Source organism: Symphalangus syndactylus, chromosome 7 (genome assembly GCF_028878055.3).
Source record: "Symphalangus syndactylus isolate Jambi chromosome 7, NHGRI_mSymSyn1-v2.1_pri, whole genome shotgun sequence".
Taxonomy (NCBI): Eukaryota; Metazoa; Chordata; class Mammalia; order Primates; family Hylobatidae; genus Symphalangus; species Symphalangus syndactylus.
Genome location: NC_072429.2, coordinates 51,999,285 through 52,016,425, shown reverse-complemented (window position 1 = coordinate 52,016,425; position 17,141 = coordinate 51,999,285). Strand labels below are relative to the sequence as shown.

The following is a 17,141-nucleotide window of genomic DNA, read 5'->3' as shown; positions in this document are numbered from 1 at the left end:
CATTTATATAAGGATTAGTGCAATGAAAAGACTCTTTTTTTTTTTTTTTTTTTGAGATGGGGTCTCACTCTGTCACCCAGGCTGGAGTACAGTGGCGCCATCTCGGATCACTGCAACCTCTGCCTCCCAGGTTAGAGTGATTCTCCTGCCTCAGCCTGCTGAGTAGCTGGGATTACAGGCACCCGCTACCACAGCTAATTTTTGTATTTTTAGTAGAGACAGGGTTTCACCATGTTGGCCAGGCTGGTCTGGAACTCCTGACCTCAGGTGATCCACCCGCATTGGCCTCCCAAAGAGCTAGGATTACAGGTGTGAGCCCAGCCGAGACCATTGTTTTCAAATAGCAAATAAGTAATCCTGCTAGGAAGAATTATTACTTTTAAACATAGGATTTACATTTTGGAAGTGCATTTAGCTTTAAGATGCATTATTTGGGCGTATGGGAATTTTGCTCCACTAAATGAATTTCTATGAACAAATCATAGAAGTAATGACAAAACGGCAAAGCTTGTTGATTTTCCCCAGTGAATGCCATGGAAAGTGTGTTTGCTGTGTTTAATGATCTAATCTGCTCTGCCCACATTCATTTTCTCAGTTGTGAAGGGACCCTGCCAAGAAAGGCATAGTTTGACTTTTTCTATTTTTTCAAACTTCGCGTAATAGATATAGGTGAAGCTTCTTTTGCTTCGAAATGAAGATTTCATTTCAACATGAAAAATTTAGAACCGCACTCTTAGGACCCCTGGAATTAGAATCTTCAAAATTTTTGTTAATTATGAGTCAGTGCCTATTGTCACTGGGGGCGGGTTGTACCTTCTTTCAGTTATATCCATTATCAAGAGGCACATGAGCAGTACCCGGTTTGGTAGTCACTCTATAGAGGTCAATGCTTTTTGTAATATTAATGGCTTTGTCGTGCAGCTAGAAAGTAATTTTAAGTTCAGAAGATTAAGTATCATGTACTAGATGTTCAAAATTAAATCACTTAATGATTTCTCGACAAGATTTTTCTCCCAATTGGATGCCTGATAGATGAGGGACTATGAATAAATCATAAAGACTTGAAATTTGCATAGGAATATTATAATTCAAAAGGTTACAGAAAAAAGAGTTTTAAAAGCTGCATTTTATATAAGGAATATAAGGAATTTATATAAGGAATTTAAAAAGGTTATGGGCCCACTATTTAAGCTTATTTAAGGAAGAGTTTTTATGTTATTATGTTATCAGGACATAACATCTTTACAGCCATTAAAGGTTTCAATGTGTTACTCTATTGAATCTGAAACTAAATATCATAGAAATCAATAATATATGAGGAATCTGGTTTCTAGCTTAACAAGGAGGCATAAAATGTAGTGTGTTGTTGCTGCTTGAGGCACAAAGCAGCTTTATGGTTTTTTGGTTCCCTTATGTTTCTTTTTTTTTTTTGAGACGGAGTCTTGCTCTGTCACCCAGGCTGGAGTGCAGTGGTGCGATCTCGACTCACTGCAAGCTCTGCCTCCCGGGTTCACGCCATTCTCCTGCCTCAGCCTCTCCGAGTAGCTGGGACTACAGGCGCCCGCCACCACGCCCGGCTAATTTTTTGTATTTTTAGTAGAGACGGGGTTTCACCGTGGTCTCGATCTCCTGACCTCGTGATCCGCCCGCCTCGGCCTCCCAAAGTGCTGGGATTACAAGCGTGAGCCACCGCGCCCGGCCAGTTCCCTTATGTTTCAGTGTGTAGAGTCAACCAACTACTTCCCACATTGACCAAATATCTTTTGCTTGCATTTTAACATAATGCAAATGGACTTTTTAAAAAAGTTTCTTCATTAAAAGATGTTGTCTGTCTGAAAGGCAATATTTGGGAATAGGGCAAAAGAAGATGAAACAGACAATAAACACTCTATACTACCCATTCTGAACATTGATCAATGCATATTATAAAACAAGTTGGCTACTGGAATTTTGTTTAGTGGGAATAGATTATAATGTGATTCAATTTTTAAATGAAGTGATGATTGGAAAAAACATTATAAACCAAAGAATTAGCTAGCTACTGTGTCTTCCCGGGTGTGAGTTTCTGTGTATGAAACTCTTTGAGAAATGGAATCTGCCCTTTTTTTTCCATACTAGAAAAGGGAGGGTAGAGAAGCAAAGGCCTGGGACAGGGAAAGGCAGGCTCCAGGCTGTTTCCAGGACTGTTCTCTGGAAGCGGCTGGGAGCAGCCCCCACCTGAGCCCATTTCTCTTTTTCCACACCTGGGATAATTTTGAAGGAGGGAGCCTTGGAGAAAACCATCCTCAAAGGGCACCAGAGGGCTTTGCAGGCTCCCCAGGGCTGCTTTCCTCACACTGGAAAAGACACTGGACAGGATTCAGGCACCCTCAACTCCAGAAACCTCGGAGTCTTCCTCTAAGTCTAACGTTAGACTGCTTTGCTCAAAGACATTGGTGTACCCAGTAAAAGCGCTGCCCAACGCCAAACCTAACATGCCCCCATCCTGTCACCACCCAGTCAGCAAGGAAAATAAGAACCAGGAGTTTGGGAATGGAGAGGAGAGAGTGGTTTTTCACAGGTGGTAGGAGCATGCTTAACCAGACTAGAAACGCTCAGGGCTGTGGCTCATGTGGTTCCTGTAGCCCTGAGCCACAGGGCTGCCTGGAGATCCTCAGGAGGTTTTGACCCAGAGGCCAGGAATTTTCTTTCCTGTGTGGCTTACCAACTGGGCTCCCTGCAGGAGTTCTGAAATTCTTGCATAACCCACACATTCCTCTACTTCCAGATAACTCTACTTTCCTAACTAACTCCTTCAGGAGCTCCCTCAGTCCACGTGCAGGCTCAGTGGCTGCGCAGAGGGAAAAGGCTACTTGCCACCGTAGCCCTTAGATCCCACTGCGCCTTCCTGTGGCCCCTCACTCTGGACAGAGCTGCAGGGCCCCTCACGTCCTGTAGCTGGACACAGTGCAAGGCTGCTTCGGTTCAGTGTCACCACTATTCAGAGTTCTTGTGAGGATTAGATTAGATACTAGAAATTGTAAATTGTAATTGTAATTGTAAATTGTAAAGTATCTTAGAAATGTCAAGTGTTATTCAATATGACACTCTAGTAAGAACATGGGCTTTAGAACCAGAGAGCTCTAAATTCAAAACTCGCCTGTGTGAACCTGGGCAAGTTGCTTTACTTCTGGGAGATTCACTCCTCTCATCCGTAAAATGAGACTGCAAAGCAGAGAGGTACATGCCCGCTGCCGCTCGGGGACTACAGGCCGCTTGCCTTCTAAGAGACTTCATATGACAGCATTCATCACCATATCATGAACTTACTGTGGTCAAAATAGTGAAAGGCTATCCAGTTCTCAGCCTTGGAAGCTCAACCAGCTGAGATGGCAGCAGCCAGAGAGTAGGACCTTGCTGAAGGCCACACTCCCTGCAGCCACGTTCTTCGGATGGCACAGAAACTTTGGATGTCTATTATTTTATGAAGGGAAACAGCTATCCTTGGATGAAGACCACTTGTGTCAACATGACCAATAAATTCATGCCCTCCTTGTGGGTGGATCTCAGGGCAAGACAAATCATCAACAGATTCCAATTTATTCATTTACCAGGAGATAGAATTGTCCCTGAGACCAGTGAAAAGAACTGTATCCACGTGACCAGTGCATTCTCTTCCTTGAGGAAGACTTATGTAGGATGCCAGATAATAACCAGAAGGAGACTTGACAGCATGGAGTTAGATGAGTCCAATGTTTAACAATGAGGGCCGAAATTGCTGGATGGGCTTCTCTCAAGAGCAACTGCCTGGTCAATGGGGCCTGAGTCCTTTCCCTCCTTCCTTGCAATAGTGCTTGGATGGCCCAGCTAGCATTGGCCTCTGCATTTGTTTTTCTTTGCCTGCCCATGTCTGCTCATCCTCCTGAATAACTGACACAAGAAGAACCTGACACTGTCAGTTATGATTATGCAGTTAATCAGGTTCTATCAGGTCTTGCAGGCCCAGGAGCCATTTATCTCTTTAAGATGATTTTATAAGATAGCTTTTTACTGATCCAGCATGCACTGATCTCCCATTTTAACTCTCAGAAAACCATTTTATTTCTCTTACTCCTAAGCTTTTGGGGGTCCCTCTTGATGCCCCCAAGTACTGATAACAGGATTAAGTGATACAACATATGAAAGTTGTCTTTCTGGTGCATAGAAGGGGCTGAGTAAAGCCTAATTCCCTGTTCTCCTTCCCTTTCATGCAATATGACAGCTCTTAAGACTTTTATGGAACATAGCCATGTGCTATGTCACTTGTATTTCAAAGATTAATAGAAAATAGGATTCCAGCCCCTGAGGAGCTCAGAGTATGGTGGTGCAGGGACATTTAAGTGAATAATGTTTTGTTGAGCATAAAAACCCTGTTGTTGCCAGGCCCACTAGCTGTGGGAATAAATGTGGCCTTCCTGGTATTCATGTATTCATTTTGCTATGCTGCTAGACCTCACCTGTACAAATACAGGGCCCTACCTCCTGCAGAATCCTCCCAAAGATGTGCCAGTGCTCAGGGAGAGTTGCAGAGAAGAGCTTTAGTGTCCACCTTTATCACCATTATCTCTATTAGCATTAGTCCACACCATGCCCATTTTTAAATTTGAATCAATGATGTTTTCTTTACTCCTGCTAAAGTATATGCAAAGCAACCTGAAGGCCCCCCACACCCCCCCACCCAGCTGCTCACCCTTACTCTTCCTGCCCCTTGCTGGTATTCTTTCCCACATTGTGATTCTGGAGCTTCCAAACATCCCAAATATTTCTGAGTATCCCTAGGGGGTATTGCAATTGTTTTCTGAAATGACTCTGGGCCTTCTGCCACCAGCCCTTCTCCTATCAGGCCTGGGGTAGGGGGAAGGGGCAGGCAGCAGTGTCCCCTGACTTTCTGCCACGTTCTCTGTCGCTACTTTCTTTGTAGGAAAATGCTGGCCCAGCCTGACCTGGGTGCTGCCTCTCCCTATGAAACGGTTTCAAATTTGCAGATCTTTGTTCCCTTTAGTCTTTACAGAGGGCTCATGCAAACGTCTCTTCAGTCTCTAAGTTCTCCCCAAGAGGAGCTCAGAAACACATTCTTGGGTAGGGCAGGGGACCAATGGGCATCATCTGGTCTAGACTCCCCTCATCTTCTCTCTGAGCTAGATCCCACTCAAAATTTCCTCCTTCCTCTTTCAGCCCCCAAAGCCAGAAGTCCTATATCATGTTGACACATGCAAACAGATGACCAAGAGAGTCACTGGCCACCAAGGCCATACAGATCTGAGGTTAGACTTAGATAGAAGGGCAATAATAGAAAAATATGAACCAAGTTCTATTACAGAAGCAAGTGGTAGTATTGCTTTCAGTTCAGGCTTCACCTTTTCTGCGAGGCCATCCCTCCCACTCTCACTCAAGTTAAGCACTTGCTCTTGAATCAGCCAGCGGACATTTGCCAAATACCTAATATGTGCCAAACACAAAGCAAGGCCTCTAATGGCGTGGTTCCCAAGCAGAATCCTGTCCTCTAGGAGATCCCTCGTCTGTTTGATCTCTATATTTGGTACTTCTCTGACCCTGAACACGAGTTTCATTTTTAGCTTATACATTTGGATCCCATATTAGTGTGCAACCTCTCTGAAGACCTAGCCCACACTTTAGGCTTCTGAATAAATACTGTCATCTGAATAACAACATTTTGGTCAATGTCAGACTACATATACAATGGTAGTCCCGGAAGATTGTAATGGAGTTGAAGATTACTATTGCCTAGTGACATCATAGCTGTCATAATGTAGTGTGACACATGACTCATGTCTGTGACAATGCTGGTGTAAACAAACCTACTGCATTGCCTGTTATATAGAAGTGTACAATGACCTAGGCCTTCACATTCACTCATCCCTTACTCACTGACTCAGAACAACTTCCAGTCCTTTGAGCTCCATTTGTGGCAAGTGCCCTATACAGGTGTACCAATTTTTATCTTTTATGCTACATTTTTACTGTACCTTTTCTGTGTTTAGGTGTTAAAAAGTTGCCCACAATATTCAGTACAGTAACACACTGTACAGGTTTGTAGTCTAGAAGCAATAGGCTATACCATATGGCCGTGGTGTGTAGTAGGCTCTACTATCTAGGTTTGTGTAAATACACTCTGTGATATTCACACAATGACAAAATCCCCTAAAGATGCATTTCTCGGAAAATAGCCTCATCGTTAAGTGGTGCATAACTGTAACTGAATTGTCGGCTGTGGGTGTTATCATTATCCGTGTAGTAGATTATCTTCAGTAACCTGTATATCTCTTTCCTGGATTAGTGACAGCAAGATCCAAGTAGGAAGCAATCAAAGTGAGTGAGTCATAGGGCACGATGCTCACAAGCATGAAAATTATGCTTCTCTGTGCCTTGTTAAAATTGATTTTACAACTATCTGTTGATTTATGGGAGTCATGACATCTCTCTTATTTTACGACATAGATGATGGAGAGGAAATACATTTTTCCCTCAAATTGAAACTATCAAAATGGTTTCTTTTGGATGTTGCATATAGAGAAAAATCGACAAAGCAGACATAACTCTTCTTATCTGTACTAGAAATGTCAACACAATACATTTGAATCTGCTGGGTTTGAATATCTTAGTTTATCACTGTTATTTTCCCAAAGTGTTCTTTACCAAGTACCCAGAAGCCACATTCAACTTAAAGGCAGAGTAAGTGCAGTGGTTTAAGAAACATCCACAACAGTTAGTCTGGCTTGGTAATGCTCAGGGAGCTGCCACTGGTGTTTAATTGAGAGAGTATAATAGCACTTAGGAGTCCTGAAACACACAAGAAAAAATATGCGTGTACATTTGTACATGGAGCGGAATTTTATTGGCTCAATCCAAGGAAGGGTTGATAGACAAGCTGTTGTAGGGTAAGAGTTGCAGGTGGATCCAAGAACCACCGGAGCCAGGAACTGAACCCCACTGAGGCTCTCACTCTCTTTCACCCTCTCTTAATTCAGGCCAGCCAACAATACGGAAGCGTTCAGTTGTATAGGTTTCACCATCTGAGAGATAGTTCTATATTTTTAAAATCGTGGGGAAGGATTCTAATTGGTCTGGCTTCGGTCAGGTACTTCCTCCTGGTGGAATAACTGAGATCAGGTAAGGCTGAGGCAGGTCTCAGGAAAAGCACAAGTTGCAGTGGGGACCTATGCACTCCCCAGAAAAAGACAAGCTAAATGGCAAATAGGAAAATTATCTACGACTATGATCTCTGGCCAGAACGCCCCAAAAGGCACTTGTTAAGATGGCCTAGATGGCTTCTAGCTCTATATTCTGTAGTCCTAGGATTTGAATTATTATGTTGATTTGTTTATTTATTTGACAAATAAAAATTGTGTATATTTCTGGTGTACAGTGTGATGTTTTGACTTATGCGTACATACATGGTGGGATGGTTAAGGTAAGCTAATTAGCATACACATTCGCTCATTTCTCATTTTGTTGGGTGGTGAGAACACTTAAAATCTACTCTCCTAGCGATTTTCACATACATGTACAATATATTGTTATTGACTATTGTCACCAAGTTGTACAACAGATTTCTTGAACTTATTCCTCCTATTTAACTGAAATTTAGTATAATTTGGACAACATCCCCCAGCCACTGCTTGCCCCATATCCACCACTTCCATTGCTGGCTAAATTTGGAAAATATATGAAAAAGAAGTTAAGCAAATTCCAGAAAAAACGAAAGACCAAAAAGCTCTACATTTGCCTGGCCTGTGAGGATTGATTCTCAACAGTTCTGAATTCACTGGGTGTTTAGATGACATTTTGCTTCTATTTAACCGTGTGGACAAAGCCCTGTTCCATTTGCATGAGTGCCTGTAGTCTTTAACACCCTGATTCAGAGCTCTGCTTTTGGCTTTCCTAACCCTTTTCTCCCCTCTTTTTGTAGTTGGTACACAACTATTCTTCAAATTGTCATTTTACAAAAGGTCAAAAATGAGCTGTCTTCCCCTTTAGAGAGTGGTAAGTAGTGTGCATAACCTTCATGGCTATTTTCTCCCCTTTAGTTTTGCAGCCTTAGAAAATGGCATGTAACATACCTAACCAAAGACAGCGGACTCTGTCAACAACAGGAGAAGCTCTATACGAAATTCTTGGTCTGCATAAGGGAGCATCAAATGAAGAAATTAAGAAAACCTACAGGTACAGATTTCAATGGTGACATTTCTTGTGCTACTAGTGAGTTATTTTGTGACTGGCAGGTGTCTCCATTAAAGACATAAGCTTCTCGCCATTACCAGGTAATCCAAATTTTAGATCCAATGTTCCTTGCTCTACAACGTAGGAGTTAGGAATGGACAGGCATGACAGTGATTTTATGAAAGAACTCACTGATGATGCTGGGCCTTAGGAAAGGGCAGCCTGTGTCTTAGACCTGCAGTGAGAGAGAGCGAGAGAGAGAGAGAGAGAGAAATGAGTGAACCAACCACAATCAATCTCTGTCATTTTTTTTTTCTTTCTTTGACAGAGTCTTGCTCTGTCACCCAGGCTGGAGTGCAGTGGTGCAATCTTGGCTCACTGCAACCTCCGCCTCCCAGGTTCAAGCGATTCTCTGCTTCAGCCTCCCGAGTAGCTGGGATTACAGACACGTGCCACGACGCCCAGCTAATTTTTTTTTTTTTTTTTTAGTAGAGACAGGGTTTCACCATGTTGGCCAGGCTGGTCTCGAACTCCTGACCTCAGGTGATCTGCCCACCTCGGCCTCCCAAAGTGCTAGGATTACAGGCGTGAGCCACCATGCCCTGCCAATCGCTGTCATTTAACCCATCTGATATAGCATCACTGAGTCAGGTAGAGGAATTCTTTTTTAATAAAACGAGTTTGCTGCATTTGTAAGCTATACTTCTCAAGCCCTTAATTTTGATCTTTTATAGTCTGGTTCCAAGTTAGCTATTTTTGGAAAACTTTGAAATGTCTTTTTTATTTTACGTATCCAAGGAATCAAAAAATATTGAGGGAGAAATGCCACTACTACAACCCAAACATATGAGAGAAGGTGTTTGAAAATTAAAGGCAAAGGGACAAATCCCCAACTCAAAACACAAAAAAACATCTTCTTCTACACTGAAGTCTAGAAAGGCCTATCAGTGACAGAAGAAGCACTGGTTCGGGGCTTCCTACTCCAGGAGACTTTCTGCACTGGTGCTGTAGCATGTCAGTCCTCCAAGAATTCCATGATGAGTTTAATGAATTTCTCAAAACTCTGATATTTGTCCCACCTGTAAGGCATGTAGCCTGTCTGATACTTGTCTTGACAGTATTTTGGGACCTCTTAGGGCATTTTGAGGTATTTAACTGTCTCTTGGCTAGTTGGAGGAAAAAAGATGTGTGGACCTTAACCACCTTCTGGACAGGGGAGCTGCTTTCAGAGAGAGAAAATCTTTCCAAGAGAGTATTTGTTTGTTTGCTTGCTTGTTTGTTTAGAGCTAAGGCCTCACTTCTGTCACCCAGGCTGGAGTGCAGTGGTCTGATCATAGCTCACTGCAGCCTCGAACTCCTGGGCTCAAGCAATCCTTCCGCCTCAGCCTCCTGAGTAGCTAGGACTTCAGGCTAGCTACTCAGGCTATCAGGACCACCATGCCTAACTAATTTTTTTAAATTACTTTTTTAAAAAGATGAGGTCTTGCTTTATTGTCCAGGCTGGTTTTGAACCCCTGACTTCAAGTAATCCTCCCATCTTGGCCTCCCAAAGTGCCAGGAGAGCTTTGACAATTTCACATTGAAGTCTAAATTTGCTAAGACTCAGGCTCTTTCTTACATATAGTTTTAAGTGGATGAAACAACCAGAAACTTTTGACTTGTGATACTCTACCATGAAGGACATGGTGATAACAGAAATAGTGGAATAATTTGTGCTTGTAAACATTTAAGATTCACCTGTGGGTTTTGGTGACTGATGATTAAACTGTTTTCCAACTTGCAAAAAAAAAAAATATTGAGCACAAAATTAATTTGCTTATTGTAGAAAATTTGCAAATTACCAGAAATGAAGGCAATAACATTTATGCATAATCCTACCTCTAGTAATAATTATCATTAATATTTTGTTTCCCTCCAGTCTTTTTTTTTTTTTCTATCTAGAAAAGACATTTTAAAATCAGGTTGTATTAGTCTCTATTCTTCAGCTACCTCTTTTTTTTTGAGATGGAGTTTCACTCTTGTTGCCCAGGCTAGAGTGCAATGGCACGATCTCGGGTCACTGCAACCTCCGTCTCCCGGGTTCAAGCAATTCTCCTGCCTCAGCCTCCCGAGTAGCTGGGATTACAGGTGCCTGTCACCATGCCCGGCTAATTTTGTATTTTTAGTAGAGACGGGGTTTCTCCGTGTTGGTCAGGCTGGTCTTGAACTCCTGACCTCAGGTGATCCTCCCGCCTTGGCCTCCCAAAGTGCTGGGATTACAGGCGTGAGCCACCGTGCCTGGCCTACTACCCCCCCCCTTTTTTTTTTACAAGGTCTTATCATGAAAATATCTTGATGTTATTAAATAGTCTGATTTTTAATGGCTGCGGCCTACGGTTATTCTGTAATTTATTTAGTCACATTGCAAGTTGTTATTGAACATGTAAGTTCTTTTACTTATTCCTTATACTTAATATACATATATTATAACACATATTTTCAATTACTTATTTTCTTATGAGGTATAAAGCTCTGCCTTTACGGGAAAAAAATAATCAAAATATAAATAAATGTTCAGATTTTAATCAGTTATTTCTTGATTTAGTCTCGAATTAGGTTTTTTAAACCTATGTGCTTTTTCTTACTGTACAGAAGTTTAAAATTAGGCAAATTTGTTAGTCATTTATGACCTTTGTTTTACCTATTATGGTTAAAAGACCTCTCGCAATGACAACACTATAAAAATATTCACCTTATCTTCTTCTAGCACATTTGTGATTTTGCTTTGACACTAAATCTTGATCCAACTGGAGTTTATTTTGACATAAGGAATGAGGTAGAATTCCAGATCTCATTTCTTTCCAAATCCTTAGCCCACTAATACTTATTGAGTCTCTATTTTTGTCTATTAATGGGAAATTCTTTGGGTTTGGATTGGAAACTTCACCATGTGGCAAATTGCAGGAACTGAAATGCCTTTAAGAAGCATGTTTTGAAGAAAAAATGACAATGGTGCGAACTGCAATTTGGAACCAAATAGTTACATGAAACTGGTAGAGTCTGATAAAAGTCAATATCAATCTTCTAGTTTATATTTCCCTTAAGGTGCTAGGGAGAGAAAAGTCTTTGCTGTTCCATTTTACCCTAGACCTATCCAGAGGAGTGTGCCTGGGAGCTGCCCACACCTGTTGGTGGACGCCCTTGGCTGAAGATCACTGAATTTGCCTGAAGGCTTCAGGCTGGGACACTGTGCTGGGGTAGGGGATGTGGGAGGGAATGCCATAATTGCATTGTCAGTTAATTAATTTTTGTAATACCTACAAAAATGCTCCCCAAAATGGGGAGGGAAAAAAGTGACATCCAACTTCCTTGTAATTTTTAAAATCCACTTTACCTTACAAATGTGACCCTTAATTGTCTTTATTAATTTTGTAAGTTAAAATTTCAGGTCATATGTTAATTAAGGCATTAATTATGCTGAGTTGTTTGCAAGTTTAATAATGACAACATAAAGTCTATTCATGTAATTAGTGTCTTGCTATTAATTTTAATGTCATGCAAATATTATTTTTTCAGGTGATTAGGGTACTAGTATGCTGCCAAAAGCATCTACTTCTCCCTAAATTACACATTTGTATTCTGCAAGCTATTCACAATGTATGAGCAAGCTGGAAATCCACTGAGAATATTATTCTTATATTGTGGGATCTGGATCAAAGTAGTCACAATATAGTGAAATTAAAAGTCAGTGAAATTTAATAAAATTACCAGCTGTTGAATCCATACACCACTTGGCCACTGTTATAATATTTGGCTGTGCTCTTGAAAACAAGGCTGAGTTAGAAGACTTCTTTCTTTTTTTGCATTTTATTTTTAAAAAGATAATCTTTCATTTGATTAAAATGAAAACAGGTATATAAAAAAGTCTTTCTTTTACCTCATATCCCCCAAGTCACTTCCCCAGGGGAAACAATATTATCCATTCTTTGTATACCCTTCTAGAGAGATCTTATGTCTAAATAAGCATATATAGGCTGGGCACGGTGGCTCACACCTGTAATCCCAGCACTTTGGGAGGCTGAGGCGGGTGGATGGATCACTTGAGGTCAGGAGTTTGAGACCAGCCTGGCCGACATGGCGAAACCCCATCTCTACTAAAAATATAAAAATTAGCTGGGCATGGTGATGCATGCCTGTAATCCCAGCTGCTCGGGAGGCTGAGGCACAAGAATCGCTTGAACCTGGGAGGCGGAGGTTGCAGTGAGCCGAGATCATGCTGCTGTACTCCAGCCTGGCGACAGAGTGAGACTGTGTCTCGGAATAAATAAATAAATAAATAAATAAATAAATAAATAAATAAGCATATATACAGAACTTCCAGTCTAAGCAAGATGATGTAGACTTTTCTCTCCCTGCTAAGCACAACTAAAAACCTTGGAAATAGCAGGAGACAACTGAAAGAGAACTCTGAAAGGTAGAAAGAGAAAGGTTAATTGGTCAGAAATCCCAGGTCACAGAAGCAGGGCATTTTATAATCCCCTGCACCCCAACCCAACAAAAGATAACCCAGGCCCAGCTTTTCCCAATACCCAATCTAGCAGGAGAAGGCATCCAGGTAGCCTTATTCTTCCTCCAAATTGAACAGAAGTCCTGCCAACAACATTAGACAAGCCCCACAGAAACAGCAAGGGGCACCAATTGAAAGCCCCCCATCAACATCTTGCTGGGAAATGCTCTCTTTTCCCACCACCAGTCTGGGACTCCTCTCTCTCACCTAGAGACCCCACTTGACAGAGGAAATTTGTAGGGGGATTCCACCACAAGCACCCAGCCCAGGAATGCTTTTGTCCCCACAGGCTGGAGACTCCCCTTCCTTCACCTAAAGGCACCTGGCTCCTCAGCTACTACCAACAAGGAGTGTTGGGAGCCTCAGAAGCAGGAGACAAACCAAACAAACCAAAGAAGCACCGTAAAGACTCTGAAAAGTAGATTGTTATTGGAACCACTCACAAAAATAGGCTAGAACCTGCATGCTAAACCTAAAGAAGGGGACTGCCTGCTAAAATAAAGCAACTTAAATAGAACCCAGAATCTCCCAACATGATAGCCAAAATATCCAGATACAAACAAAATCACCCATCCTACAAAGAAGCAAGAAAATCACAACTTGAATAAGAGAAGACAATCAGCTAACTCCTGTGCTGAGATGAACCAGATGTTGGAACTATCTGAAAAGCATTTTAAAGTAACCATCATAGGCTGGGCGCGGTGGCTCTCGCCTATAATCCCAGCACTTTGACAGGCGAGGCGGGTAGATCACAAGGTCAGGAGATGGAGACCATCCTGGCTAACACAGTGAAACCCCGTGTCTCTTAAAAATACAAAAATTAGCCGGGCTTAGTGGCAGGAGCCTGTAGTCCCAGCTACTCGGGAGGCTGAGGCAGGAGAATGGCGTGAGCCGAGATCGCGCCACTGCACTCCAGCCTGGGCGACAGAGCAAGACTCCGTCTCAATAAATAAATAAATAAACAAATAAATAAATAAATAAAGTAACTATCATAAAAAATTCAACAAGTAATGACAAATTCTCTTGAAGCAAGTAAAAAAAATGGAAAGTCTCAGTGAAGAAATAGGAATTAACAAAAAAGAACCAAATGGAAACTATAGAACCAAAAAATAACATAAATAATAAAACTAACTGGATGAGCTTAATAGTACAGTGGAGATGACAGAGAATAGAAATTGAGGACAGATCAATAGAATGTTCCCGATCCGAACAACCGATAAACAATAAACTGAAAACAGAGTCTCAGAAACCTGTGGGACAATAACAAAGATACAACATTTATAGCACTGACATCCTAGAAGGAGAGGAGTGAAACAATGGGACTAAAAGAGTATTCAGAGAAGTAATGGCTGGAAATTCCCCACATTTGGCAAAAGATAGAAACCTACAGATTCAAGAGGCTGAGAGAACTCCAACAGGATAAACCCAAAGCAATCAATGCCAAGAAACATTATAATTAAACTTCTGAAAATTACAGACAAAGAAAAAAATTTGAAAGCAGCCAGGGAGCAACAATGCATGGCCAAACACCCATTTGAATGGCAGCGTATTTCTCATCTAAAGCAACAGAAGCCTGAAGGAAGTGACAAAGCATTTTTCAAGCGATGAAAGAGAAGAACTGTCAACAGAAAATTCTGTATCTGGTGAAACTATATTTCAGGAGTGAACGGGGAAATACGTTCTCACATAAAGGGAATCTAAAAGAATTGTCACTAGCAGATCTCCTCTTAAAGAATGGCTAAGGGAAGTTCTTCGAAAGAAAGGAAATGATAAAGGAAGGATCTTAGACGATCAGGAAGAAGGAAAGAACAAGGGAGAAAGCAGAAATATGGGTAAATACAAAAGACTGTCCTTCTCCTCATGAGTGTTCTAAATTATGTATGATGATTGGGACAAAATTTATAACACCATCTGAAACTCAAGACAATGACATTTAAAAAGGGGAGGATAAAGGAGCCAAAGTGGGAGTAAGGTTTGCACCTTCACTTAAACTGATAGCAATAGATTGTGATGTCACGCACGCATACACATATATAATACCGAGTCACTGGGAAACCCATATAAAATAATACACCAAAACACCACAAATAAATCAACATGGAATCCTAAAAATGTTCAAATAACCCATAGGAAGGCAAGAAAAAAGAACCAGAAGAATGAGAAACAAATGAAACAAACAGAAAATTTAAAATCTGTTTCAGCAGCCTACCATCTCCCCAGTTGTCCAAGTCCCATTATCTAAAACTTGTAGCCTTAAACCCTCACATAATAATTATATTGTGTAAACAGCCTAAGCATATGTTATATTTTCCTTTCTTCTACACATGGTGGTGTGAAGGAAAGAATAAGGGAGAAAGCAGAAATATGGGTAAATACAAAAGACTATCCTTTTCCTCCTGAGTGGTGTGTGTCCTCCCACCCTCGTTGGTGATGTGTTCTCCCTCCTAGCCTGTACTTTGTATTCCCTTAACAATATATCTTAAAGATCATTCCAAGGAATGATCAGTTCATGAAGGGTTTTCTCATTCTTTTCATATTACCATGCAGTATTCCACGACATGGATGTCCCATGACTTAGTTTCCTATTGATAGATATTCAGGTTGTTTCCCGTCAAGTCTGTCTTTTTTTTCTTTAAATGCTGTCTTTTTAAAACCAACTTTTTGCTTCTCGGAGGGGGAAAGCCCGTAGTCCAGAAAGGTAGATAGCAGTGAGGAAAGGGAAACAATCTTGGTTCCTGATCCCTTTTCAGTATTTGCATGTCCTGATCCCAAACTCCTGGAGCAAAGATCTCATGCACCCAGCCAGATCAGATGCCCATTCATGTCTAACTAGCTCTGATTCAGGGAATCACAGCTTCCCACTACCACTTAGCAAGGAGGTGTGATTCAACTTTTACCAGAAGGGAAAGAGACAGTGTTCTCTAAAAAAGGGACAAAGTTGGGAAAGAAATTATCAGTATCTCCAGTTCTTCATTCTTTTACAGAATTAACCATAAAGCAGCCTCAAAGACCTATCTCAGTCCCTCCCGTGTCAATTTGTAGATCTTTATCATAGAGTCTTCCTGTGAATAAAGCACCTTTTTCGTCTATCATCTGAAACTCAACCATACTTCATTAGTCAGCTGATAAAATGGAGTCCCCAGCTACCTCGAAGGATGGCTGGGAGAGGTGACAAGAGGAAGGCTTTTACTGTGCCAATCCATCAGGTATTGAAGCTCTTGCCTTATTGACATTTTGTGAAGAGAATAAGATCTTTTTTTTTTTTTCAAGGGATGCCAAGCTCTTTGTGGCAAAGCACAGTGAAAATATCAGGTACTACTGTGGATGAACAAATATCCAAGTCTAAAATTATCCTGCCCTTTGGTGCTGCTGTTTAAAAACCACTTATCTAGCATAAGATGAATTTGTGATCCAAGTCATAAGTGACATATCACAGGGTGAAACCCATGGTATGGTCTCATCCAGGGCCTTCATTATGGAATAAATCTGCCTTTAGTATTGCAGAGCATAATCATCCCAAAGGGGTTGAAGTCTAAGGCTCATTTAATCCAATTTTATCATTGCTAGATCATGTCACTTAATCTGACCAGTGTTTGCATGAGATAAGCAAATATTTTACCTGCTTCTCGCACTGCCTAAAAGTCTTAAGTCTCCCCTTATCATGCTGTCTGAAGGAGACTTATTTGAGTTAATCTTTTAAATTCAGATAGGCCTAGGAGAAGTTATCCATTATTCATACATTTGCCTGAACTTTAAACTGGCCTGTCTTGCCTTTCCACCTAATTTAGATATCGCTCCAAGAGCCAACAGGAATTTTGAGTTAGAAAGCTAGTGTAGGAGGTGAGGAGGAGGGAGAGTCACTAGTGGACAGTGGGATGATTGAACAATTGGGGAGATGGGAGACTGCTAAAATAAGAAACTCAAAGCTTTTTCTCTGCATAACCTCAATACTCAGGCTCAAGACCCTTTCAAGTGACTTGAGAACTTGGGTTCACTGCAGAGTCTCTGCCGTCCTTCTTCTAGGGGTCTCCTCTGCGGAAGTCTCCCAGGGCGTAGGAGCCAGTTCATGTCCATGTAGTGGCATTGTCCACCAAGCCATGTTGCCACCCTGTAGCTGATGCTGCTTTGCCATTTGCTGTGTGGGCATGTCCACGGTCACTGCTAGACATAACCCTGGGTGCTAGACTCTGCTGCTGCGGCTCCCCCGCCACTCAGCTGCATCACCCTGCCAGGCGTGGTAGGCACAGAAGGTGCTCCTTGCCAACCTCTCAGTCCCCAAGTCCTCTGACCGCTCCTTCAGGCCCAGAAGCCTCTTCTGCTGTTTACCTTGAGAGCCGAGGGAGCACCAAATCCTCCTGGGCTGTACCTCTGGCAGGGTTGAGGCTGGGCATAGCGG

General features: G+C 41.7%; 1 protein-coding gene across 3 annotated transcripts in view; it reads left to right on the top strand.

Moving 5' to 3' along the window:
- The window catches only part of DNAJC5B (DnaJ heat shock protein family (Hsp40) member C5 beta), an 84,721-nt gene that overhangs the window by 27,366 nt on the left and 40,214 nt on the right, over positions 1 to 17,141 (top strand). For all 3 annotated transcript variants that reach the window (XM_055286207.2, XM_055286206.2, XM_055286208.2), the window contains one exon: positions 8,067 to 8,202. In XM_055286207.2, the coding sequence (XP_055142182.1) occupies positions 8,084 to 8,202 (119 nt within the window). In that variant the 5' untranslated portion in view covers positions 8,067 to 8,083. The remainder of the gene's footprint in view (positions 1 to 8,066; positions 8,203 to 17,141) is intronic.